This window comes from Nyctibius grandis, chromosome 1 (genome assembly GCF_013368605.1).
Source record: "Nyctibius grandis isolate bNycGra1 chromosome 1, bNycGra1.pri, whole genome shotgun sequence".
NCBI classification, from domain to species: Eukaryota; Metazoa; Chordata; class Aves; order Nyctibiiformes; family Nyctibiidae; genus Nyctibius; species Nyctibius grandis.
The window spans coordinates 74,174,735-74,201,935 of record NC_090658.1 but is presented as its reverse complement, the minus strand read 5'-3'; the positions used below and the strand labels follow the sequence as shown (position 1 = coordinate 74,201,935).

The following is a 27,201-nucleotide window of genomic DNA, read 5'->3' as shown; positions in this document are numbered from 1 at the left end:
TATTATTTTCCATATTTCCCTTTAAAAAAGCCTCTACCAGATTCACATTCCTTTTATTAATTCTAGATGTGCTGCTGCTTCTTTACATTCAACATCCTAAAAATGTTACAGTAAACTAAAATCTAGCCTTCCACATTTTTCCGATGTCTTTTTACATAGAAACGTTACACAAATTCACGTGATAATTAGAATGCACAATTTTCAGTGCATGGCAACCAAAGTTTTGAACTTCCAAGGTTTCTCAGAGTAAAATTAGTCTTCTAAAAGTTCTGAGTTATAGTATCACCACCAACATATTTTAAAATGATCTAATGGCAAAATAAGTGTAGGTCTTGGCAACTGTTCGAAACTTGCTCAAAAAAAAATGATTTGGTTCTCTCATATCTAGTTAATGAGTGACAAGATAACATCATGGAAGAAAAACCCATCAGAGGCTATTAAACACAGTGATATAGACACAATTTCTGGCTCAAAAGGTCTTTAAAATGTAGATTATTAAAAGTCAATAGTATGCCAAAACTTCACTTAGACTACAAAGTCTATAAAAAAGGGTACCAGGCCTTTATTACCAATCCAGATTTTCCAGTATAGCCTCTGTTTAAGGATTTTAATAATCAAGATGGACTAAAAATGACTTGTCCAGGTCTCTGATGACCTACTTTCCACGAGTCCATGACACCCTCTCCAAAGAGACGAAGGGAGCTGGCATATATCTACACGATAAACTGAATCCCTTAAATGTGGTATTGCAGCAATGGCAATATCTGCAAGAAACCTTACCTGCATAGAAGATTCCATCACCGATACCACAGTTACAGCATCTTCCAAAGTCACAGTGTCCCTAAACATCAACCGGGCATGAGCTATCAAAAATAAATGGGCATTGAAAGTAAGCGTTACCAAAGTCAAAAAGTAATTTTTTGTACTAAAAGGGACAGGATATTTCTTCAAATTTCTTCAGCTCTTCAAACACTCAGGTACGGGCCTAGCTTAAACATGAATATAATCCCTTTGATTTTAGTGTCAATTTCAACAGGAATTGGAAGGCTTAGTTTCACTCATAAAGAATGTAATGTGACTTCCAGATTACAGTTACAGTGACAGTTCGAATAAAGATGCTCAAAAAGCTAGAGTTAAAAAATGTAAAGTGCTGGATATCACAACAAAGAGTGTGATATGAAACATCCCTATGTATATAGGTATATGTCATCACTATAAAGTAAAAAATTAAGGCTAATTTTCATCACAAGTCAGATTTGATTTCCCCTAACTGGTCTGTGTCACAAATTTAGTACTGTTTACAATGCTTTTCTCTACAATAGCTTTATTTTTTCTTCCTTCCTTTTCTTAAGTCAGCAAAACAAAACTGAATTTTGTAAATAGATATAATGCAAATAGTTTACCACTTGAAGCTCTCCTCCTAATTGACTGTGGAAAGGCACACAGTTCTTATTCAGCAAGAGAAAGGCAGGTTAATTAATACCATCTATGCAATACTTTGAAAAAACAAAATCCTACCAAAGCCCCAGTCATGTGGATGCATAAGAATGGAAGAAAGACTGAATGTGAAAATAACAGGTGAATCCCTAGAAGTTAGGAAAGTCTTTCAGTTAAATAATTTTTCCCCCAAAATGGAAAACAAAATACAAACATCTGGTGCAGGAAGCAGTACATTGCTGACTGGACTGGCATATAAAAGCATAAAGACCATTTATGATTGTTATGCAAAAATACAGTACATTCTTTTAAATTCATTCAGAAAATATTTCATAGAATAGAATCATAGAATGGTTTGGGTTGGAAGGGACCTTAAAGATCATCTAGTTCCAACCCCCCTGCCACAGGCAGGGACACCTTCCACTAGACCAGGTTGCTCAAAGCCCCATCCAGCCTGGCCTTGAACACTGCCAGGGAGGGGACAGCTACAACTTCTCTGGGCAACATGTTCCAGTGTCTCACCACCCTCACAGTCAAGAATTTCTTCCTAAGATCTAATCTAAATCTACCCTCTTGCAGTTTAAAACCGTTCACCCTCGTCCTGTCACTACATGCCCTTGTAAAAAGCCCCTCTCACGCTTTCCTGTAGGCCCCCTTCAGGTACTGGAAGGCTGCTATAAGGTCTCCCTGGAGCCTTCTCTTCTCCAGGCTGAACAGCCCCAACTCTCTCAGCCTCTCTTCATAGGAGAGGTGCTCCAGCCCTCTGATCATCTTCGTGGCCCTCCTCTGGACGCGCTCCAACAGCTCCATGTCCTTCTTATGTTGGGGGCCCGAGAGCTGAACGCAGTACTCCAGGTGGGGTCTCAGAAGAGCGGAGTAAAGGGGTAGAATCACCTGCCTTGACCTGCTGGCCATGCTGCTTTTGATGCAGCCCAGGATACAGTTGGCCTTCTGGGCTGTAAGCGCACATTGCCGGCTCACGTTGAGCTTCTTGTCAACCATCACCCCCAAGTCCTTCTCCTCAGGGCTGCTCTCAATCCATTCTCTGCCCAGCCTGTATTTGTGCTTGGGATTGCCCCAACCCACAGGCAGGACCTTGCACTTGGCCTTGTTGAACTTCATGCGGTTCACACAGGCCCAGCTCTCAAGCTGTCAAGGTCCCTCTGGATGGCATCCCTTCCCTCCAGCGTGTCGACCACACCACACAGCTTGGTGTTGTCAGCAAACTTGCTGAGGGCGCACTCAATGCCACTGTCCATGTTGCTGACAAAGATGTTAAACAGGACCGGTCCCAATACCGACCCCTGAGGAACGCCACTCATCACTGGTGTCCACTTGGACATTGAGCTGTTGACCGTAACTCTTCGAGTGAGACCATGCACCCAGTTCTTTATCCACCAGGTGGTCCATCCGTCAAGTCCATGTCTCTCCAATTTAGAGACAAGGATGTCATGCGGGACAGTGTCAAATGCTTTGCACAAGTCCAGGTAGATGACATCAGTTGCTCTTCCCCTATCCACCAGTGCTGTAACCCCGTCGTAGAAGGCCACCAAATTTGTCAGGCATGATTTGCCCTTGGTGAAGCCATGTTGGCTGTCACCAATCACCTCCTTGATTTCCGTGTGCCTCAGTATAGTTTCCAAGAGGATCTGCTCCATGATCTTGCCAGGCACAGAGGTGAGACTGACTGGCCTGTAGTTCCCCAGGTCTTCCTTTTTTCCCTTCTTGAAGATGGGGGTTATGTTTCCCCTTTTCCAGTCAGTGGGAACTTCACCAGACTGCCACGACTTCTCAAAAATGATGGATAGCGGCTTAGCAACTTCATCCACCACTTCCCTCAGGACCCATGGATGCACCTCATCAGGTCCCATGGACTTGTGCACCTTCAGGTTCCTTAGATGGTCTCGAACCTGATCTTCTCCTCCAGTGGGCGGTTCTTCATCCTTCCAGTCCCTGCCTCTGCCTTCTGCAACTTGGGTGGTGAGGCTAGAGCACTTGCCGGTGAAGACTGAGGCAAAAAAGTCCTTGAGTACCTCAGCCTTCTCCATATCTCGGGTAATCAGCTCTCCCGTTTCCTTCCGGAGAGGGCCCACATTTTCCCTAGTCTTCCTTTTATCACTGACATACCTATAGAAGCATTTCTTGTTGTCCTTGACATCCCTGGCCAGATTTAATTCTATCAGGGCTTTAGCTTTCCTAGCCTGGTCGCTGGCTGCTCGGACAATTTCCCTGTATTCCTCCCAGACTACCAGCCCTTGCTTCCACCCTCTGTAGGCTTCCTTCTTGTGCCTGAGTTTATCCAGAAGCTCCTTGTTCGTCCATGCAGGCCTCCTGGCGTTTTTGCCTACCTTCCACTTTGTCGGGATGCATCGCTCCTGAGCCTGGAGGAGGTGGTCCTTGAATACTAACCAGCTTTCTTGGGCCCCTCTTCCCTCCAGGGCTTTATCCCAAGGGACTTTCCCAAGCAGGTCCCTGAAGAGGTCAAAGTCTGCTCTCCTGAAATCCAGGGTGGTGAGCTGGCTGCACGCCCTCCTTGCTGCCCTATGGATCTTGAACTCTACCATTTCATGGTCGCTGCAGCCAAGGCTGCCCTTGAGCTTCACGTCCCCCACCAGCCCCTCCTTGTTGGTGAGAACAAGGTCCAGCATGGCACCTCTCCTCGTCGGCTCCTCTATCACTTGGAGAAGGAAGGTGTCATCCACGCATTCCAGGAACATCCTGGATTGCTTGTGCCCAGCTGTGTTGTCCTTCCAACAGGTCTCAGGATGGTTGAAGTCCCCCATGAGGACCAGGGCCTGTGAACGTGCAGCTACATCTATCTGTCTGTAGAGGGCCTCATCCGCTCAGTCTTCCTGGTCAGGTGGCCTGTGGCAGATGCCCACTATAATGTCTCCCATCCCTGCCTGCCCTTTAATCCTGACCCATAAGCTTTCCATCGGCTCCTCCTCCATCCCCAGACGGAGCTCCATGCACTCAAACTGATCATTGACATACAGTGCAACACCCCCTCCTCGTCTCCCCTGCCTGTCCTTCCTAAAAAGCCTGTATCCCTCCATGCCAACACTCCAGTCATCAGAGCCACCCCACCATGTCTCTGTGATGCCAATAAGGTTGTAGCCTTGCAGGTATGTGCACGTCTCTATCTCCTCTTGTTTGTTCCCCATGCTCCGTGCGTTTGCATAGAGGCATTTCAGTTGGGCCCCCAATGAAGCTGCCTTGCGGCCTGAAATTCCTTTCCGTGGCTCTTCTGGTGCTCTCCTGCCAACCTGCCATCCTTCTCCAGTCTCTGGGCACCTATTGCTGGCCCTGGCATCGGACTGCCTGAATTGGGATGGACTGAGGTTCCCCTCTCCCAGCAAATCTAGTTTAAAGCCCTATATGCCATTTTATATGCCATTATATATGCCATTTTATAAAACAAAATCATGCTAAGACAGAGACCTACTGCTTCCTCTGGTTTTGTTCTTATAAATGAAATATGATTTGAACTTAGAGTTTGAAATGTTGAAGTCCTATTGCAAAACACAGACTTGATTATTGATACTTAAGGAAACAAAAATGTGTTATTTTTGATGTTATATTAATTCTAGGGGAGATGCAAATACTTGACACCTTTCCTCAGGCTGAGTAGGATGGCAATCCAGGACTCAAAGGAAGTTAAGTAAATGCCGAGATTGCTTTTCATAAAGACACATAACTTAGATTTTTCTTTCGAATGTGATTTCTTACAGTGGTTTTAGTTTTTATTATGGGTGTGAGAATGGCAAAATTAAAACTGATTTTGATAATGTCAATGTAACACCCTTTCCCACATTCAAAATCTCCAACTCCAAACTTCTTCAGATTACAAAGGAAAAACAATACAAGAATCACCTACCCCCACCTCTATGGAAAAGCTGCTACTCTGCTTACTGGCTATAACTGTACTCCTGATCTATTTATTTTATAAAGGTTAATTGTTAGCCTAAAAATAAAATTGCCACAGCCTTACCTTCTGCAAGGCGTATCAAACTCTCTAATAAGCGAATGGTAGTTCGGGCAGCATTTCTGCAGTCACTCTGACGTTGCATTTGATAGTAGCGTACAAGGATCAGGTTGCTCTCATCAGACAATTTTGGCTGTATACTTTTTATAAGGCAGAAGTAGGTTTTCATCTTTTCCATGCTCCAGAGCTTTTCTGATTTGCTTGGGCAACCTGCGTAACAACTGCCTAGTCAGTAATTCTGTAACAACAGACATCAAACTTTTTCCTAAGAACTCCCGTTAACTAAGACAGGTGACTATAAAAGACACGTTACTGTATTTTTGGGGCATGCTGGGTTGCCTGTACCCTAGTCCTCAAGGACTTGGTCAAACTCCAGTGTGGAATTTTACACACCATCCAATCCTTCCCCTATCAAAATCCACAGTAAAGCCTCTAATAATTTCAACAGAACTGCTGTCAGACTCGCTGCCCACCAGACAGTGCAGTCAGTACTAAGTGCTCTGGTATTCCTTAAAATGTAAAATGCTACGTGAATGTATGTACCTCCTCTGGCTGTTTTACCTACTTTGTAGGAACCAAAAGCTACCTGCTATATTCCGAACATTTTTTGCAGGAAAATTTTGGGAAGTGAAGGAAGCTAGCTGAAGAAGTTTCTTCTAACCACTTCTTCCCTAATGGGGATCAAAGCCCTGTTCCTGAAGTGGATGGAGAAGGGACTGGTTCAAATCAAATCACACTGCCTTCCCTAATTCGAGAGTACAGAGTTCCACACAGGGAACACTACTGTTCATTCTTTGAGCCCTGCAGCACATGCAGCTCAGATTTGTTCTGTCTGAATTAAGTTTCCCATTAACAGCACGTACAATTGCATGGTATGTAGGACCTGCATATCAGGCAATGTAAAGGTGCACTTACTGAGCAGTCTGGGCTGAAATCTCTTGTAAATGATCAGAGTAAAAGTACAGTGTTCCCAGCTCACCCCTATTAATTAATCAGTGATCTCTATCTTATTCCTACTTGAAAAACAACCATACTGCAGGAAACTACCGTAGTGAAAACGTAAACACTGATTAATATGAAAGACTCAAGAATAACAAACTAAACTGAAAAGTGGGAAAATTTAAAAAAAAAAAAAAAAACCAAAAAAAAGCCCACCTTATAATTTAAACAGACTACTCTCACCTTTATTCTGCAAGATGAAGGATGAAATGATGCGGTCCCATTCCTCGTTCTTTGTATCTAACAATACTAAGACCAGGTCAAATCTGCTCAACAGGGGACTGCCAAGAGCTATGTTGACAGAGACAGACTCATTAGGATCATAATGGCCCTTTGGGTTTGTTGCTGCCAGGATAGTTGTCCTTGTATTAAGCTTGCACACCAAGCTAGAGAAAAGTATGGTGAACAATATGGTTGTTAGATTGGGTAGGGGAAATGATTCCAAAGCGTTAAAAATTATCACGTTTTTATGTTATAAAGAGCACACATTACCTTGAAAGACCATAAGAGCTAAACAATATACACAATTATTGTATTAATATATATTATACATACAGCATTTCTCAGTCTGAGAATAGCAACTAGACAGAAAGACAGTGATCAGAATACCAAAAGTAACTATGCAACATTGCCATGAGTAATCTCTGTATACAGCTAGGTCCTTAAATGGTGAAAACCAACATAACTTTTCAGAAATAAATATTACTTTGCTGATTTATACAGTATAGAAACACTTTTTTATGATGAAAAGTAACATTTTAGCTTAATTCACATTCTAAAAAAGCAAAATAAAATGTAATACAAATGTATGTTTTATGCCTGTGTGTAAACATGTTATGAATATGAACCCAACCAAATAATGACGGCAGCTGTATCAACTGTTTCCCCAGGGAAACAGCCATTTTCCTCTCTTAACCATGCTGTCCTGGCATGTGTTTTTAGATGTGGGGAAAGATTATTTTTATTCTAGTAGTCCAAATGTAATCCTTTCGGTTAAGGCAGCAGCAGAAGTATTCTAACTTTGGTTCATCTCTGAGCTATTTCTAGTCAGCTCCTGAGTAACTGCTACCTCACATCCAAAGTTCTACTGTAACTGAGAGGAAGGACCACAGATCTTCCATTAGCTTATATCCAATGGGAAAAAAACCCTTCTCTCCCATGCACCAAAATAAGACTTTAAATTAACAAAGTGCTTAACCTATCTGTGCTAAGTTACTATTCAAAAAATCCTCATTATATGTAGTCCTTAAAAGTGAGCAAGAGAGGCTATATGTGCAAGTTACCAAACTCTGTTTTTGGGTCTACAAAACCCAACCAACTGCAATAACGAACCCGGCTAAAATATGTCGCTATCTAACTAAGTAGATAGGACCATATTGATTCCAAATATTTGTCCCCAGACGCATTACTGGCAAAGGCTAGTAATCTCCCAGGTGAGAGTGACATTACTTGTCCACTGCCTGCCAAAGAGGCTAAACAGAGCTTCAGTGGAGATGCTCAGAAAAAAGAAAGGACATGATCAGTCAGAGGAGCCGAGAAGATGTGACTGGAGCAAGAGCTGAGTTGAAGGTGACAAGGAGGAATGTGGAAAGGGTGATGCCTTTTGAGCAGCAGAGATTTCAGCAATACCAGCCAGGAAATGTTTGGGCCCAGACAAGAGCTGCATATGACTGACAGAATGAGATACGAGCTCGAAGATCAAAGTGGCAGGGGGGAGGAAACAGCAGATTTGAACACACACTATTTTGAAAAAGAAAGCGAGGAACTGAAAGTAAGCAGGAGTTTATACTGATGCCATGCCCAACATACAAATTCAGCAGCCTGGAAATCTCCTGGTTTTCTTTTGTTACCATGCAGTATTACTGGATTTTGGAGAAATGAAGTCCCGCTTTCTGAGTTCCAACAAAAAATTCACTAAATTCCTTATTTCACATACGATTATTATGACCACTCACAGCAACGGACAGGGAAAAGAACACTGAGTCTTCTTAGGAAAGTGCCCTGGCCTACAGTGGTAGACTGAAAACCCAACAGTGAAGAGGGTATGTATTTATTCTGATTGCTTGCAGCCTCTGGTCCAGTGTACTGTCCTTTGAAATGCTGACTTGTCTAGTTTAATACTGCTGAGAACAAAACTATTAAGTACAACAAAGAAAACAGATAAATTTAATCAGCATGACAAACCTCCCTCCAAACTGTAAGTGCAAGAGAAACATCTTGTGTTGTTTTATCGCATATGTTAACATGCCACTTACCCTGCCTTTGCGACACTGATGGTTTGTTGCTCCATTGCTTCATGGATGCTGGTTCTGTCATGTTCTTTGATACTATTGAACTCATCAATGCAACAAAGACCTCCATCTGCAAGCACCAGTGCTCCAGCTTCCAAGTTCCACTCCCCAAAGTCCTTCACAGCAGTTACTGTCAAACCTGAAGAATCAATTACTTCAGTCAGTCTTTTCCTTAAAATGCAGAAGTGCACTTGAGTGAAAGAAAGGGACTCGGCGCACTGGCTTGTGCCACAGACAGAAGGCAAAACAGCAGGTTAGCTCCACCACATACCTCCACCATGTAACTCACTTTACACCTACTGGTAAGAAATCTCACTAGCGTTTGGCAGGTTAGCCTGGACCTGTGGAGCAGATTCTGTTAAGCTTCCCATATTCAATAGTGCCTTGTTTTAGGACTTTTGTTAATTGAACAAGAGAGATTAGGGTAAGAAGACTAAACCTACCGGATCAATTCGAAAATTAGGCCAAATGTAAAGATCTCAGAATTATAAAATAGACCCATTTAGCTCCTCCTCGCCATCAACTACTAGAACAAATTTTGGAAAAAACAAGGTTTGGAAAAAAATATTATTTCAAGTGTCGTTAACTCCTGGCCCCAGGAAGTGGAGAAAAATGTTCACTTTAAACTAAGGCAATTAAATTTCTTTATGAGATTTTGTGTTCCTCTAAGCATTAAGCAAAAATAAAAATCCAAAGATGCCCAAGCGTGAAATGAGGGAAAAAAAAAAAGTTCCCAGCAGGGATCTGTAAATCTGCATATGATACAACACTGGGAGTATGGCAGGTCAGACACTCCGCACAACTGTGAAAATGGCCACTCATTATCAAGCATTTCAAACCTTCTATTCCCCATTTCCCAGCTTTTTCTCTATCTTTAGCCCTCTTTTTTCACTCCAGTGTTCAGCTCAAAATATCCCAGTAGTTGACAAGCTGCGACCAGCCTAAAATATCCTGGAATGCTATGGCAAAACCTGCCCAACAATCCCTCTGATCCCCCAAGTTCCCTTGGTTCAGGGAGGAGAGGCTGCTCAGGTCTTCTCATTGCTGCGTAGCCCACCACTGTAGCCATTTGTTCCCAAGTAGTCAGCAAAAAATTATTGGAAATATATGTTTCCTGATAACATAATGTGAACTTTAGCTTGTTGTGAGGAATCTCCTCCATTGTGTCCAATCTTTCCTGGTTTCGTGGACTCCGCACTGAACACCTGGGGTAGTCAATCACATAGCAGAATTATTAAAAAGCAAAATAACCTCTAGCCTTGTGTCAGACATGTGGAGAATGCTATTAAAAAGCAGAGCGAGCAACAGATCAGGCAAGTATCAGACGATGACATTTCTTCATAAACACAAACCAAAAGTGTCATCTACTTTCCAAACCTTGCAGGGGCTTGAATATTTGCTGAAGGTCAAGGGCCTCTGTGATTCAGTGCTGCACTCTCGCCTGCTGCAGAGCCGGCAGCACTCTGCTCCCACCAGCAGGGCAAGCCCTTTCCACGCAGGTGGGAAGATGTCTCCTATGTGCCTTGCTGCTGTGCATATTCCACCACATTCCAGGGCTCCCTGCAGACATTACTATCTCCACACAGAATCTCCTCTTGTGGTGAGGGTACACAACTCACCAGCCTCCCAAGCCTTGAGCACTGTCTGCTCTTCCCAACCCACACCCCGGCCCCCACAGGAGCAGGAGGCACATAAACTGGTGCTATAGCCACATGTCACTCCTCCCTATCCCTTGTGTGTGGCAGACACAAGATGGCTTCCTCTACGGGCCTCCTGCTGCCACACAAGATGGCCTCCTCTCTGGGCCTCCTGCTGCTGCACAGAGATGTGTTTTGTCTCACAGTTTATGATGTTACCTAAGCCCTTCTTTACAAATATAGGAATGGGATAGCTTCTTGACAGCACGGCTGTGCAAAAGACACGCTCGGATCCCCCCACAGCCCCTCTGAGGGTGCACCTCTCTAGCAGCCGCAAGGTGGATCCGTGGCAGAGCTCAGGCCTGTGCGGACAGCCTGCCCACACCCGGGGCACCCAGCACCCCGCCAGCAAACCCCCCTTTATTCAGGGAGCACCCCAGCGAGCAAGGGGCGAGCAGGGCTCCCTGTTGCACCGCCTCCTCGCACAGTGCCTTTGGCCAAGAGGCCGGCGCCGCGGGGCTGACCAGGACAGCGCGGCTCCCCTGCGGGGTTGGCCTCTTGCAAGCTGATGGCCCCTGCGCAGCCTCACAGCCCCGAGCGGGGTCGGCCCTGGCACCCGGGACCGCGCCAGCACGCAGCCCCAGCGAAACCGGCTCACTGCATCGCCCCGGCCACCTCCGGGCACAGAAAAAGGAGAACAAAAAAAAAAGCCTAAAAACCAGCCCCGACAACCGCCCCACGGCACATGGCGGAGCCCCACGGACGAGGCGGGGCGAAGCCGACCGGGGCCGGGCCCTCGCCTGCGCTCCCGCCCGCCCCGGCTCCGCCCGGCCGGCCTCGGCCCCGCCCCGCCCGGCCCGGCCCGGCCGTTGGCCGCCCGTTTCCGCCGGGCGCCGGGCGGGGGCGCCGCGGGCCGAGCGGGCTCGGCGGAGCCCATCTTGCTGCCGCTCGGCGGCCGCGCTCGGGGAGGAGGGCCCTGAGCCGGCGTGCGGCCAATCCGGGCGGGCGCTGGCGGCGAGCAGGGCAGAATGGGCCGTAGTTGAGTGAAATAGGAAAGCTGCGAACAGCGCGGAGTGTTCCCGGTGTAAATAAAAGGGGGGAAAAAAAAGTTTCCGCAAGTCGCGGCTCTGCGGCCTCGCTCAGGCACCGGCACGGGGGTTTGTGCCCTGCAAAACAACCAACACGCTGGACGTCCCTGTGCTGCGTTAACGCGCTCTTCCTATTGTTTGTGTTTTTTTCAAAATATGGCAAAGGTTCAGGTGAACAATGTAGTGGTGTTGGATAATCCTTCTCCTTTCTACAACCCCTTCCAGTTCGAAATCACATTTGAGTGCATAGAGGACCTGTCGGAAGGTGAGTAGATTTTTTCCCGATACGGATTTTGTAACCCCGGGCTCTTCGTTTCAGGGGTTTTAAGGCTTAAACTTCGCTCAGGCCTGCTCCTACGGTTTAACAGTTTCTCCTTCACCGCATCGCCGTGTGCCGAGGCGGAGGGATGTCCTCGCCACTGCCCGAGCCGCCGGTGGAAAACCGCTCTCGCCGAGCCCGGCGGGGAAAGTTGGCGGCGTTCGCCTGCCCTGGCCGCCGAGTCGGGGCCGCCTCTCCCCGCCACGCCATCGGCGAGGCGAGCTGCAAGTTGCGAGGAACTTGTTTGAGTGGTGGTAGCCATGTTGCCAGCTTTGTGTGTGCGTGGGGGGGAGCGCGAGAGGGAGAGGGTTAACCGGGCTCGGCCGCCGCGCATCCCCGCCGGCACAGGGGCTATTGCGCGGCCGGCCCCCCTGCGCCCGGCCGTTACTCGGGGCGCGGAAGGCGCTCCGCAGCCAGCGTGTTGTCGGCCTCGTGCTCCATTTTAATACTTAAAAAAAAAATTCAAAAAAAATCGCTGTGGGAGGCAGGGGCGGGCGGGCTCGCCCCCGGGTGCCGGCAGCTGGCTGCCGCGGCGGGGCGCGGCGCGGTGGGTGCGCGGAGCCGGCGGCTCGGCACGGTACGGTGGCTGCGGGAGCCCTGCCGGTGGGGGAGGGGGCCGGCCGCCAGCCACTATTTTTGGAAGTCACTCGAAAGTTACCGGCTGCCGCCAGAGCGGGGGGTGGCCCTGGCGGCGCCGCCCTGCAGCCGCCCCGCGGGGCCCCCCCGGCTGAGTTTGGAGCGCGGGCCGTACTCCCCGCCGAGGGCCGCGCCGCCGCCGGGCTCCCGCCTTCCCCTCCGCCGGGCGGGCCGCGAACCCGCCTCTGCCTCGGCGGCGCAGCGCCGCCCGCCGGCAGGCCGCGCCGCCGCTCTCCGCGGGAGGCGCCCCGAGAGGCCGCGCGTCGCCCCACGCGTCGGGCGGGAGTTTTGAACGCGGCGGCTGAGGGCGAGGAGGGCGGCGGCGGGCTGGGAGGGGAGCGGGGCGCCTGTGCCCGCCGGCGGTGCGAGAGGAGGCCGTTCGGCTGGGGCTGCCGGCGAGCGGGACAGCCGCCTGCTCGCCAGGGAGCCCCAGCGGCCTGAGGGGCGAGGGAGGGGAAAAGGCCAACCCTTAACTGTAATGATAAATAATGTTTGTTTGTTTTTGTTTTGCTGTAGATTTGGAATGGAAAATAATTTATGTGGGTTCAGCTGAGAGTGAAGAGTATGATCAGGTGCTAGACTCGGTTTTAGTAGGACCTGTTCCTGCAGGCAGACACATGTTTGTATTTCAGGTAAGTTTGATTTAACTGTTTCTAAAAGGGTTGTGTTAGTTTGTGTAAAGACGACTGTGTCAAACTAAGAGGCACTTGAAAAATAATGGTAGGCTAGAAAAATATTGCAGTTAGCTCTTCAGGTATGATACACCTTCCTTTAAAGTCTGTTCATGAGCTGATATTTCTTGCCCCTGATATTTCCATGGTAATATTTTCCCTTGTGGTGTCAATAATTAGAGAGAGTGATATAAGCACTGTTCCTGTAGCTACTAATAATTTTGACCAGTCTGGTTAACAAATAAATTCTAGATCACTCAGTAATCAAGAGTGCCAGTTACCTGGTTTACACTAGCACCATCAGGCTTAACTACTGCAGCTGGTAGCAGTTTCAGACAATCAGGAGCACTAGGTTAATGCAGACAACACCTTCAGAAGATCAGGCCAACAAACTCACTGTAAAACTCTGCCAGAACAGTCAAGAGTTCATTTCTGTTTGGCAGGATAAACATTCAACTGTGATGTTTGGCTAAGCATGCTAAATCAGAACAAAATACAGCAATTTGTAAAGTAAGACAGAATTCCAGTGGTAGATAGGAGGCATTTGGGATGCAAATGTGTTGATCAAGACTGTCCAACAAATTCCGGAGAATGTGACAGTCCTATAAAATACTGCTGTTAAAGCTAAAAGTTATTAAGAAGGAATAATGAAGAGAAGGAAACCAGGGAAAGAGCAGCACTAAGATGGCTTACTAGCCTATTCTGGTTTCCATTTTAAGTCAGCGAGAGTGGTGGGGGGGGGAACTAAAGCAGACTTGCCTAAATTCTTACAGAAGTTTTTTTGGGTTTTGTTTTGTTTTGTTTTAAAATCAAAACTATGATTTAGCTCACTTGTTTCTCTGTCAAATCCTAGTATTTGTCTTGTAAACTGACAGCAAAATCTATCAGCAGGAAAATCAGACTGAAACTGAGTACGGCTTATTGTGTAAGAAACATGCTGCTTTCCCAAATACTATAAATTCACTGAACTATTTAATGGCAAATGCATGCTGGAGTATGAGCATTTAAAAAAAGTGCTAATTAATACCCTTTCTTATTTCTCACAGTTACTGTAACTGTTTTAAAATAATATCAACATCTGTGAGGCATCTTGATTAATCCTGTAAATTCCAGGAAAATTCTTTTTCTTACGGGACAGGCTAAAGGAACAGGATTAGGCTGGAGGTTACATTTATCAACCACATATGTGCAAATCAGTTTTGAAACATTTCTGTTTGGGTTTGGATCTGTGCCTAATTTTTCCACACTACAAATGAAGCAGATGTGTAACAAGTGCATCATTTATTAACAGTTCTTCCATTATCAAGCTATTACAGCTTATGGCATTAATTGGTCAGAAATAGGTGATGCTCTGTTACCCTCAAAGGGGCTACCTACCTTGTAGTGCTACACCGAGAGAAATCAGCTGGCATTTGCATTTCTAATTTAAAAGATGCACTGTTCTGAATTAAGTTACGAAGATGGGTTGTTGATGGTGATGGGAAGGAGCAGGAGGCAGGTGCCTAAGAAGGCATGTTTTGGCTGTATGATTAAGGCGGCCTTGAAAATTAAATTTACTGGTCTTGCAGTTTCTGTAGGTTGGACTCGTCAATTGTATCCTGGTTATAAGTGACACTACAGCTAAATCAGGAGTAGATATGTTGACATTTTCCTTAGACTGGAATAGGTCCTGTAAGAGTCAGTACTCCTGTGTTACAATAAAGTATCCCTTTTATTTCTTATGGAAGTATTGTTGGTCTAAGTATATTAGAGTTCAAAAGCACTGGATTTCAGGGGAGGGTAGGACTCGGCTAATGTGTACACAGGAGACCACCAAAAACCAAAGTGCTGCAATAAGCCTTTGCTGATGACTGAAGCTATTTTATTCACCAAACTGAAGCAGCCTGGGAGATGGAGAGAACTCGCAAGGGAACGCCAGAACAGGGCAAAGCACAGAACTGTAGGAGGCGTATAATATAAAGAAAAGAGATTGTGTTCACTAGGGACAGCACAAGGAAAGGACCTTTGCAGAGGTGTATAAAATTTTCAGCTAATAATATGCTGTAGATTTTTCTAAGTAAGAGAATGGCTGAAACAGCAAGTAAAATGGAGTACTACACAGGTACAATAGCAAGGACGATAAAACTACCTTTGTTGAAAGGAAGCTGTGTATCAGGCTGGGGAATCAGCCTTACGTACAGTAAGATGGAAAACTATTGTCCTTTTCAGACTTACCCAATCAGCCTTTTTTCAAGGAAAAATGTTCAATATTAAAGGCCCCCATCTTGGCCTATTTGGTTCTAAATACCAATATATAAGTAGTAAAACCTGATTCCTCCTCTCTATGCACTTGGGGATTTGTAATAAATTCACAGAAACTTCTTTTTGAGAATATAAGCATATAAATAATTTATTATCTTTAAGTGGGGATATGACCTTAGCTACCTACTCTGCAGTAATAGCTATGTGAATAAATGTATTGTGGAAAAGCAAGATAATTCAAGAAAACATATACATTGGGTGATTTCATAAAATTCTTAAGTAATTTGTCGCATAAGAATGGCATATTAAGACAATTATTTTTATGCAAAAGTTAATTTACTGCCTCTTTTTGCTGACCAAAATACCTATTTGCAACTGCTCACTTGGTCATACCAAGGTCTTCTTTTTCCTTCCACCTATGTACAATCATTTGTTTCCTGGGCAATTGAGGTTTGACATCCAAGGCAGGAAGTTCAAAATTTGAAAAAATAAGAGTTCTAAACAGCGTTCAGTGTCTTTTCCTGTCAGCAAAGCAATGCTTGAGAGTTAAGCAGGATTAAACCAGAGCATTTCCTTGAGTTCACAACTGTATCATAGGATATTACAGGACACAAAAGGACAATGGGAGCCTGGAAGAACTAAAATCCCACATTAGGGTGTGAGTTGAGTTTCATGGGGGGTTAAATTAAGTGTCCTTTTGCAATATATTAGTCTGTAACTGCCCACTGGGAATTTAAAGTAATCACACGGTCCTGGGCACTGTTAGAATAAGACTACTGAATTAAAGTAGTGATTTTATCTGTATTGGCAGTTCTTGTGATTTCTTCAAGCTTCTACACTTGTCCTATTCCTTGGTCATCTTTTCCATTCCCCTATGCAAGTTGTAAAGCCATTTGGTTATTTTCTGTTCCCTTCAGGGCTGGAGGAAGTTGGGTTCTACCTGATTGCCTGGTTGCTTCTCCTCCCCCTGGTGTATTTGTACCTGAGAGGTCTGACTCATCTAATTCTTCTGCACAGTGCCTCCAGCTTCTTGTAAAAAGCTGGACTGGTTTGAAGGCTCAGAATTGAAGTAGCAAAGAGCAGAAGCCAATGATGCATGACCAAGCTCCCAAATTTCACAGTGCTGGAGCATATAAATGCTACAGAAAAGTAGGGATGAGAGGGACAGCAGGAATTAATCCCATTGGTCCTCTGTCCTTAGGCAAGATTTGTTACACCTGAACCATTGTTACATACATTGTTAATACTAACTTGTACTTGCAACACAGGTGTTCATTGTTGGCTTCAGATCTTGATATAAAATTCTAAATATGAAGCTGTTTCATTTATGCCTAGATTGCTGTTACTTTAAATCCTACAGCAGAATGAGGCATCACATTTTATCAATAAATGTGTAGAGTTACAAAGCACTTTAAGGAACTGATGTGAGCCATATTTTACAAAGCAAATTTTATTGATTATTAATAACTGCAGAGCCATGGTAAGTTTGGGAAGATTATAAGAGCTGCCTATTTTTTAGGATTGCATCCTGGCTGAAAATACGTCAGATGTCTTAGAGCAGTGATGCATTTAATTGCATGCTTTTTAACAAATGAAGGTATGTGGAAGGAGGCAAGAGAGTAGTTTATTCCTTTCCTAGGCAGCTCAAACCTCACCGTAGCCTGTCCCTGCTCTTGCTGAAGTATAAATTGCAGTCTGTATTTTTAAGGATTTAGACTTGTTAAAAACGCACATACAGACAAATTCAACAGCAGAAGTACAAAAAAAAAAAAATCTTAACTCTACTAAATTACCAAGATGGGCTGGAGAACAATGGCACTGTAGAATTGGAGGGATGTTAGTACACTTGCTCGAGCAACAGTTGAGCCAATCATAGATGTAAAAGCAGTTTTGGATCAAAGCTGTCTAATCACCCATGAGAAGTGTCAGCACACAATATTACTGTATTCTAAGTAATTCTGTCTCTAGAGGATAGTGTCCTAAGTTCAGGGTTGATGTTGTTGTGAAAGCAGGTACATTTTCTGGTTAACTTGAAGAACAATTTTAAATACAGTCACTACTCAGGTGCTAAGAGATATTAGATAGGCATGTGGTATCAATTTTATTTTAATCCATCTTTCCCTTTCGCATTTAGGCTGATGCACCTAACCCAGGGCTTATTCCAGATGCAGATGCAGTAGGTGTAACAGTTGTGTTAATAACGTGCACCTATCGAGGTCAAGAATTTATTAGAGTCGGCTACTATGTAAACAATGAATATACCGAAACAGAACTGAGAGAGAATCCACCAGTAAAGCCAGATTTTTCTAAGGTAAGGCATGTTTTGTTCTAGTCATATATCAAAGGTATGCTTATAGAAACAGGTTTTTAAGAAACAAAACCAAACCCCAAGTGATTCCATAAAGTGCATGGAACGAGGCATGAAATAATGGAAAAGACTTGGGGGGACGAACTTCAAGTGCCATGTAGTTGCCATAAATTTGGAGAACATTGAGAAACCTGCAACAGTTTCCACCAACTCGAAGCCTTTGCTGGACTTAGTTATTATTTTACACTGACACTGAAATAAACAGGTGTGTTCCCTCTACCTGCACCACTGTTGACAAAGTGTCTCTGTTCTTCAGAATAACAGAATAATGTTTTTTCTAGAACAGTCAACCTGGAACTAAGTTTTAAGTATTAATTTAACACAGCTGGTTATCCAGCTGTTCTAGTGTTAGAGCTGCAGTTTCTGCAAAACAGTAACAAACTGAAGAACAAGTTACGTATACAAGGAGAGAAGATGAGTAACCTGGTAAGAGGTTGGATGATTATCTGATCAATGGACAACTTGACCAAGGAAGTATACAGATTAAGTTTAAAAAATATATATCCTTCATGGTAAAGATTAAAGCAGGACTAGAATTAAAAGACGGTGTGAAATGGAATTATTTGGAACCTAATACCAATCAGTTAAGCATCAAAAAATAGTCAAAATCCTGTGAAATACTCTACCCAGGCAGACTCTGTACAAACCAACAAGGTTCTATACAGCACCTGGGTTTGTTTGAATGGAAAATTTTGTGGAGTTGGGTTTTCTCTTATGAAAGCTGACGTACGTATGTACACACTTACATTCCAAAGCTGTGTGATGGTGAAAATTTTGTTATTTCTCAAGTTCGCATGAATTATATGACAGGTTATATGAAGAAATGAATGGGATAATGCATGTACTGTAATGACTAGTATAGAGATTAATCCCCATAGTTCCTGAAACTGATCTTCAAATGTAACTAAACTGAATTGGTATGTAAATTAGTTTTTTAGAAGTTGCTAATGATTTTCTATGCTTAGCCTAATTTTCAGGGATCAGATGCTCAATGTGTTCTCAAAATTCAGAATTATGGTTAATTTTGAGGATTCTTAAATTTATAATCTGTTCCTTTCTTTTTTATTTCATTTAAATCATATACTTATTTGTTATTTTTGGTGTGAATCCCAGAATGTTGACTTCCTTTAAGCACTTGAATGTAGAAATGCCTAGAACTACTTGTCTTAATTCTCTGCTTACATAAAAAGCTAGCTCTGCTTCTATGAAAAAACAGCAAAAGCGATCATGTATTTGTATAAAAAGTCCTTAATGTGATGTTGGGACAGAATTTAAACATACAAGTAGAAGGTTACTAAACTGATTAATTGATGGGTAATAGACCCTACTAGGTTCAAAAAAAGAAATGGTCTTTTTAGTTTGCATAAAGGGTTGGGAAATATTTAATGACAGTGCACTTCCTTGAAGGATAAAATTTGCATTACTACCAAAGCGAACTTTTCCTGTGGTCAGTCTTAATTTCCATAATGAGTGGCCAATGGCAGTAAGTTGCCATCCTCCAGTTAACTATATATTATCTTGAAAATGGTGGAAGATGAAGAGAAAGTGAGCATTTTCTTTTCTGCTGCACACATAAACAAATATAGCATGTTTTCAAAGAAAACTTAAGGCCAGCTATGAGAACAAAATATATGACTAATGTCTAGGCATGTCCACTGCCACAACATTAGCATCTTCCAAATCTGAGTAATGTTTTTACTTTAAAACTTTAGTAGACAAATTAAAATCCAGTTTGTGAAATCGGTCTAAAGCATGGTAATTTAATTTAAGGAAAGGTGGTACTCTTAAATGAAGACAGACAGTTGATGGAATTGATACAATTATTGCAAACACTTCATAACATTTTACATCACTTTATGGTACTGTGGTTTGCAAAATCTTTGAGAGGGTAGTCATTGTTTTACTAAAAGCTGGCTAAAATAATAAACCCTTGTACTTTACTAGCAGCGTTCTCATAGAGCCTTGAACTCACGAACAGTTAAGAATCTCAAGGAAGCAGTTATTTTGCCGAGTAGGATATTAGAGTAAATGAATGAGTGGTGTGTTTCTGTCATCATGTTTCTGATCCATAAACAGTAGCTATAGATTCACATTTATATGAATCACCTTTTTAAACAAATTGTTTTATACATACAAGGCTATGGGGAGTAAAAGGAAAAAAAAATCTATATGCACATGAACTCTGGTTTGAGATGTACATGTTACATAATCCATATATTTTCTTCTCTCCCAGCTTCAAAGGAATATTTTGGCATCGAATCCCAGAGTGACGAGATTCCACATTAATTGGGAGGACAACACTGAAAAACTGGAAGATGCGGAGAGCAGTAACCCAAATCTTCAGTCACTGCTTTCTACAGATGCATTACCTTCAGCATCGAAGGGGTGGTCAACATCAGAAAATTCATTAAATGTTATGTTAGAATCTCATATGGACTGCATGTGACTAACCACCATCGCTTTGGTACTGTACATGTGTTAAACTGTAAAAACAACCAGAACTATTTCCTTCAAATTCCATAAGTACATAGTTGACAAGCAATGTGAAGAACTTGTTTTAAAACATCCTGTAGAAAGTTTATAAAAAAAAAACAAAAAAAAAACCCAAAAAACTAAACAGTATTTGAGCAAATTGTGGAATATAAATACAACTATTTTTAAGTAATTGCCTTTTTTTCTCTAATGTGTTATTCTGTGTGGTCTAAACCAAACCTGATTAAAATATACATATTCTCCCCCCCCTCCTTTACTTTGTAAGCACTATTAAAAGCTAAAAACCAGAAAGTTAAAACATTCAGGCAAAATGAAGGAATAATGCCATGTCCTCATCTCTGATATCCAGATTGCCAAATATAAAATGCCCTTTAATAGCAGCTTAAGAATGAAACTGTCATTAGATGAAGTACAAAGAAAAAAGTATCTCTCAAAAAAAAAAAAAAGTCCAAAAATGTCCTCTTGCTGTGAAAGCAGACAGCACAGTCTAATTTTAGGTGCAAGCTTCTTTTCCTTTCAAGACACATACTTGTTACTTAAAGCATGCAATTTGAGATTTACCATCTGCTATCTTGGATTTTAGGACTTTTTTTTTTCCTGCTGCTGCTGTTTAGTCAAACTGGTTTGTTAAGGACAATGGTTCATGTGGATTTGGGTGGGTATCTCAGGAAAGAACCTTTTCTCAGCCACCCTAATAGCACACACAATTGGTTGGAAGGATTCAAGCAATTACCAGAAAATTTAAGCATCAAAAGGTATAGCATGAGTATCCAAAAAATGCTCTTCTGCAAGTTTGTTATGTACAGCTGCTGGGTTGGTACGTTTATTTTCAGGTATGCTTTATTCTTGTAGTCCTTTTAACTAGTTATAAGGAGTTCAGAGTTCTTTCAGTTTTTTGAAACATCTGGAATTTAAAACTTTCTGGTTTTTCTCTACCCTTTAAGGCAATCCTATGCACTGGTATAAATCAAGATTCAAATCCTGCTGTGGCAGGCATGACACACTCAAGAATACATTGCCTGCCCTGAAGTTCTTGTGCTGAGACATCCCTATTAGCCAAGGCGTCCTTGAAGATAAAAAGAACTAAGCAGTAAATTGTAAAGACTTAAGATGTTATTATGACACTAACAATTTAGTTATTCCTTCCAATCCTCATTAGCCTTATATGTTTACTGTGACTATATGTGCATTTAGAACTGTAATCCATCATGTCAGATTACAGGAATATAGTTCTGCTAGTTACTAGTAATTGCCCAAACTGTGAACCCTTGTAGGTTCCAGGCCCTTAAGAAAAGGTAGATTTCATGATGGCTGACAGTATAGCTCTGAATAAAAATAGAACAATTTATCTTCTCTTTCTGCATTCTCTAATAGGGATGAAGATGTCCCAAGCAGTTAGCGCTTCTGTCTCTTCACACCATTAGGGAAATTGTCTTCATTTTTAACATTTCTATTTTTTAAATCAGAAAGGAATGACCTGATCTGAATGTACATGCACATGTTTCTTTCTTGTATGGAAACTCAGCAGTACATATGGTAGCTGAATGAACGAATGAAATCCATTAATATTTGGAACCCTAATTCTAATGTCTGCTCTTAAAAATCTCTCTGTAATTGTTTAAAATGATGATTAGCAATTTAAAAATATTAACACTAATATCGGTATGACTTAACACAAAGAACTGGTCCCCCAAACCAGCAGTTGCTTCACTGGAGGGCTGAAATTATGTGAACTTTTAAGAAAGATCTTTTTTTTTCCAATTATATTGCAACTTTAAGGTCTACAGTCACATTTTGAGGTTTTTCATGCACTTTATTGCTCTATTTATAAATCTATTTAAGGTAATCTCTTAAATGTAAGCATGTAAATAACTTGGTCATCTGCTGAAAGATTGGCAGGCTAGTGAAGTCTGCCTTGAGCTAAGGGTACCATAGTAGTATTTCAAACCCTTGCACCTATTGAAGATTCAAATGAAAACATGATCAAGTACAAGCTGTAACCAGAATCCATCTGTCAGTAGTATGAAGGTGTCTGTGACATGTGCTTCTAAAAGTGACGGAAGCAAACTGTATTACTGCTATTGCAGAATCAACTACAAAATAGAGTCAGCAAAACTACGTCACCCAGGAAACCAACTGATTTAGAGAAATCAGAAAGTGAAGATCTATTGTTCTGTTTAGGAAGAAAAAAGTCAACTGTGCACATGAATTTGGGTGCAAGAAACTTCAAGCTAGACCAGATGGCATCATGCTGCAGTAGAATTTGGCACCACCTTACCTGATACGCTAACACATCCTAGATATAGCTGACCCACTAATTACAGGAAAAAGAATAACCCTACTGTGCTCGGTGAAAACGGGGGAAGAACAACCATACCTCATGAGACCACCTCATGATCTTTGTAACAGAAATGCTCTTTCTATGGTTTTTGAGAGACTGGACGTCTCAGGTCTTTTACAACTTTGTCCAGATCTTAGCAGTCCATACACACTGTCTTCTGAATATTACATTTCCAGAGACATAGAATTTGAGAAACCAAATTCCAGTACTCCAGAGGCTTCAGGTCTGATCATCAGGCAACATCACAGCACAAACTTAGTAATTATTAAAAGATACAGTGCATATAAGGCATCTCTTTAAAGACTTGTCCCTGATCTCTGAAAGTTTTGGAACAGCAGGGCTGTACACGTGACATACAGACAGCTAGTGCAGACAGCACAGTATTACAATTTCAAGGTCAAAGATGAGTTCACCTTCCCACAAACCTCCACTTAGAGAGACCACCAAGATGCAAGGGGATGCTACAGATTCTGTTGGCAGGGCTGGTGATGCATCTCACTGTATTTTTACCTCAGCTAGCTAGTTAGACTCAATTCCATCAGAATATTGTTGGAATGTTCATCAGAGGTTATTCATGTACAAAGAAATAAATGGATCAGACAAGGTAACATTACGGATGAAAACCATGGGTGGGGTTTTTGTCTAGCTTGAAAAAAACTTGTCCCTTCATCTTACAGTCATTGTGATTTATTCATGCATCTCCTTCAGTCTGAATTACTATGACACTGAGTTTGAAGGGGGCAGAAAGGCTCCAGCTCCATCATAATGGAGGCTGGTGAAATTTAACCTCTCCAGTGGCTCTGCAAAGCTCCACTGAAAAAGCCAACCCTTACTACCAATCTTCAGGACTGCAGCAACTGAGAACTTTGCTACAATAACCACAGTAACTTAGTTTATAGCTCACCAAGCAATATCTGTGTTCTTGAGATGTGAGTGACTTGCCTGGTCACAAAGTCACAGACAAATCTGATGATCTGACAGTCCATTCCTTTCTTTGTAGAGCCTCAACTGCTGATTTTCTGGAAGTCAGCTAGGACTGGAGGCTAGCCACTTGCAGTTAGACAAAGATTGTCCACTGCCATCTGAAAACAGTGGTAGGGAAGGAAAAAAAAACACAACTACCTTATGCACGTATACTCCTGGCAAATCCTCATTTACCAGAGACAGAAAAAGAGCGGAGTTAACTAAATCTTGTGGCTTCTGTCTGGGCAGCTGCAGGAGATCCTTCCCATACTTAACTACCCTACCCCTTATCCACAGCACAGTGGTCTGCAAGCTTGCAGATTCTCTCATTTCTTTGGGAGCCACAGAAGTTTGGTCCAGAGATGATGGGTTAATTGTTCCTGTTGTTGCTAGCTGGAGTGCTCTGCTCAGTGCCAGCAGGGAAGATGCAACAAAACTGACAACCACCTATAAAGGCTGGCAGCATGTGGGAGAACTACTCATGCTAGGCCTCTCCTATTTGTATTTATGTTTCCAGTTAAAGTTCTGCTTCTTAAGAGCTGGTCTTGTAGTGTGTGATATGAGAGCTGGGCTGCAGAAGACAAGTGGAGGGATTTTTGCTTGATTTTTGGTCTAGGCAAAGAAGAATGTCTAAGGAAGAAGAGCCAGCTGGAGTCACTAGGGAGGCTTTGTGAAAGGTTTCTCTCAGGAACCCCTGACAAAACCCAGGTTACTGTCAGGAACTTAGAAAGCAAAGGCCTTTTCAGGAGGGGATGGAGGGAGCATACACTTCAACGTTTCCAACTGTCAGTAATGCTGGTTTGGAGGCATGGCTGGGTACTCATTGTCCATGGCACGAGGGATGTGACTGGCCTTCCCGCAGGTAAGAGACAATCAATCAGAGGAAGGAGGTGTGTGTGCTGCAGAAGGGCTACCCCAGATGGATGAGACAACAGCTACGTGTTAACAGCAGTGTTAAGAACTGGCTGAGACGTCAGGAACTTTTAAGGAGTTCTTGGATCTTCCTCTAAAACACCCCTGGACCATGAGATAAGGAGGCCTACCTTTCACTGTAAGGGAGTCCTCCAGTTTGTCCTATCTCAGTAGAAAGGTGTGGCAGACCTACACTGATAGAAACTGGGAAGAAGCAGGGGCTTTATGGTATGGTAAAGGGAATCCTGAAGACATAAGACATCCATCCAAAAATCAGCTGCATGAAATGCCTGCCATTTCAACAGCAGGATGAAAAAGTCTGGTGAAGGCCTGCCTGGATGTATTATGCCAGAAGTGTGTAAAACCTCAAACCTTCAGCCAATATGACAAAGATGTTTCTCCTGCCATATTTCCTGTCCATCCTAACTATGGGTCTTCATATATATATGTATGAATAGGCCAGAATTTCTGAAGACACATATCTACTTGGCTAAATAATCTTTTGCATGCAAGTAGTCAAGGTAAGCTCTGTCTCAGGACAAAGCCATCTTGGAGCAGCATTATTGAGAGGGAATTAAGGGAAGTTAAGGATATGCAAGAGATGAGACATTGTTAACAGATGTGGCATATCTCTGATGAGGTTTGATCGCAACTTCAGAATTCATTCCTTCAAGAGTCTAGCAGACTTCCTACAGAATTAAGGCCTCTTCAACTTGAGGTCCAACTGTTTAAGGAACAACCAATTAAATCATTCTCTCAGGAAAATATTTTCAAGGTACATGCTGATAGAAAATACTTCAAGTTCATGTACAATTATGAATATTCAGGAAAACAATGAAGAATCCTGTGGCAGAAGTGAAGATCCAAAAAGAGTGGCCTAAGGGCTGCATCTCTATTAATAACCTGATCAGGGCGAGGGTAGGGATCCACAGTAGCAAAACTGTTAGCATGTTCCCTGGCACTGCCTTGGCCTGCATCAACTAGGGAATGCCCAGGGACAGTTTGGGAAACTACAAACGGAAAAATATCTCCAGTTTCAGTGTCTTGCTTACCTCAGGATACCGCCACCACATACTCCATCCATAACCATAGCTAGAGGGCTCACGACAGCCACTTTGAATTGGTTTCTAACAGCTCAGAAGAGAGACAACTGTTAGCATCTGAAGCCTGCCTAGCAGGGAGAGGCTTCCTATGAAAAGAAAAATGGTGGTTTCCCCTTGAGTTAGTTGCCTTCAATGAAAAGAAAGAAAACATAGTAGCAAACAGCTGTTGGCATGATATGGACAACGTCAGACACTGCAACATGTCAGTACTCTCAAGGCTCTGTAGAGGCTGTAAGAGGAGAGGCCAGAAGGCTGGACTTCACACAGCTCAGGAAGGCATATTGCACAGAACTGGAGAGCTGGAGAAACAGCTGACAGTCTCCCAGATTTTTACACAAGCTGTTCTAAATGCAGTTCACAAAATTCTTTAAGCAGTCCATCTGTGGAGGGACACACCACCAAACAAAACTTTGCAGAAATGTGAACAGCCAAATATGCACCAGGAAGCAGCAGAACGACTCTGGCCCGGATGTCCACAAGCTCAAGACCCACCAGCAGCAGGCATGTGTTGGTTCCTGTCCCTACAGAGTCAAGCACACCACTCTATCAATCACTGCAGATCTCAAGCTCCAGGGGAAAAGGAAATATTTTCTTACTAGTGATTATCTCATCCAAATATACACAAGTAGCACTATGGCTCTCGGGACTGCAAAACAGTTGGTTAAACTGAGTAGTAAGGTGAGAACCTGCAGAGAGATTTTGTTAAACCTCACTAAGTCTCTATCTTTCTGCAAAACTATGTATCAATTTCTAAAAATTAAAGGCAGTTGAATGCCTCCCTGTGATTCTGATGAGAGGCTAGTTGGCGAGAATGAACCAGGCCTTTAAAAAAACTAAAAACTGTGTAGAAACAACCAGACAGTGGGACAGATGGTTCCCCTGTCTTTTACTTACAAATTTGGAAGTCCTGTAGCGGTCAAAGAAATTTTTGCCACTGAGTTGTTGAATGTGGGTTGGCCTGTGGCTGCCAACTTTCATTGAAGAGATATGGGAGGAACAAACCTTGGTTCCTCATAGAAGTCCTAAACTTGCAGAGAACTCTCAACAGAAAATTTCTACTAAGTATTTGCAAGAAAGGCAACCTAATAAAACAGGTAAACTCAGAAACACTATCCAGAGAGTGGAGGTGAAGTTCTGTTTTTTCCAAAACAGAGAATAGATTATTGGTCATTTGTAAGGGCTGTTTGCAGCAAGCAGGCAACTTGAGCCGGTTGGTGAGGTAAGAAAGATGAAGGTCTTCCATACTGATTCACTAGAACAAGAAAGTAGGGTGTTAGCCTGGGTCATACTTTCTGAATCAGGCAAAACACATCTGATGAAGCACAGACTTTGTTTAAAAAGCGCTGAGAAGGTAAGAACCTGACTGAAAGAGCAGAGGCTCAACAGCAAATCAACCTGCAGAGTTAAGTCGCCGTTTTCTGAAATTCTGTGACGCAATTCCAGTTAGGTACGGATGGGGTAACGGGCTGCAGCGGGCACATGACACTGCAAGGGCCCCAAAGGATCACAGTGGATCTCAAAGCACATGATACCTAAGGTGGAGCTGGAAAGAAAGGGAATTTTGGCGCAAGGAGAATGTTAATGATCTAATATGCTGTCCTGGTACCAATAAACGCTTGTACAGAAAACCAGGGAAAACTGATATGATAGACAGTTTTGGAACCAGAATTCTAGTTCTATGGTTGATAAATAGCTCATATTCTAAAACAGCACTGGA

General features: G+C 43.1%; 2 protein-coding genes across 2 annotated transcripts in view; one reads left to right on the top strand and one right to left on the bottom strand.

Annotated features, from left to right (window-relative positions):
• MCM9 (minichromosome maintenance 9 homologous recombination repair factor) overlaps positions 1–27,201 on the bottom strand; it is a 48,726-nt gene that overhangs the window by 7,346 nt on the left and 14,179 nt on the right. Inside the window, exons 8-11 of the mRNA XM_068409053.1 lie at positions 8,677–8,851; positions 6,605–6,807; positions 5,429–5,632; positions 781–863 (exon numbers count right to left, since the gene is read on the bottom strand). Of these exons, the coding sequence (XP_068265154.1) occupies positions 781–863; positions 5,429–5,632; positions 6,605–6,807; positions 8,677–8,851 (665 nt within the window). The remainder of the gene's footprint in view (positions 1–780; positions 864–5,428; positions 5,633–6,604; positions 6,808–8,676; positions 8,852–27,201) is intronic.
• ASF1A (anti-silencing function 1A histone chaperone) lies at positions 11,255–20,337 on the top strand. The gene is made up of 4 exons (XM_068406384.1): positions 11,255–11,702; positions 12,909–13,024; positions 17,439–17,615; positions 19,906–20,337. Exons 1-4 carry the CDS (start codon positions 11,594–11,596, stop codon positions 20,116–20,118), a joined length of 615 nt encoding a protein of 204 aa, XP_068262485.1. The 5' UTR covers positions 11,255–11,593; the 3' UTR covers positions 20,119–20,337.

What these genes read in the sequence shown, in the direction of transcription:
- ASF1A (XM_068406384.1), top strand. Translation starts at nt 11,594, where the DNA reads ATGGCAAAGGTTCAGGTGAACAATGTAGTGGTGTTGGATAATCCTTCT. An exon ending in CATAGAGGACCTGTCGGAAG is followed by an intron (nt 11,703 to 12,908) that starts GTGAGTAGATTT and finishes GTTTTGCTGTAG; the next exon opens with ATTTGGAATGGAAAATAATT. An exon ending in GACACATGTTTGTATTTCAG is followed by an intron (nt 13,025 to 17,438) that starts GTAAGTTTGATT and finishes TTTCGCATTTAG; the next exon opens with GCTGATGCACCTAACCCAGG.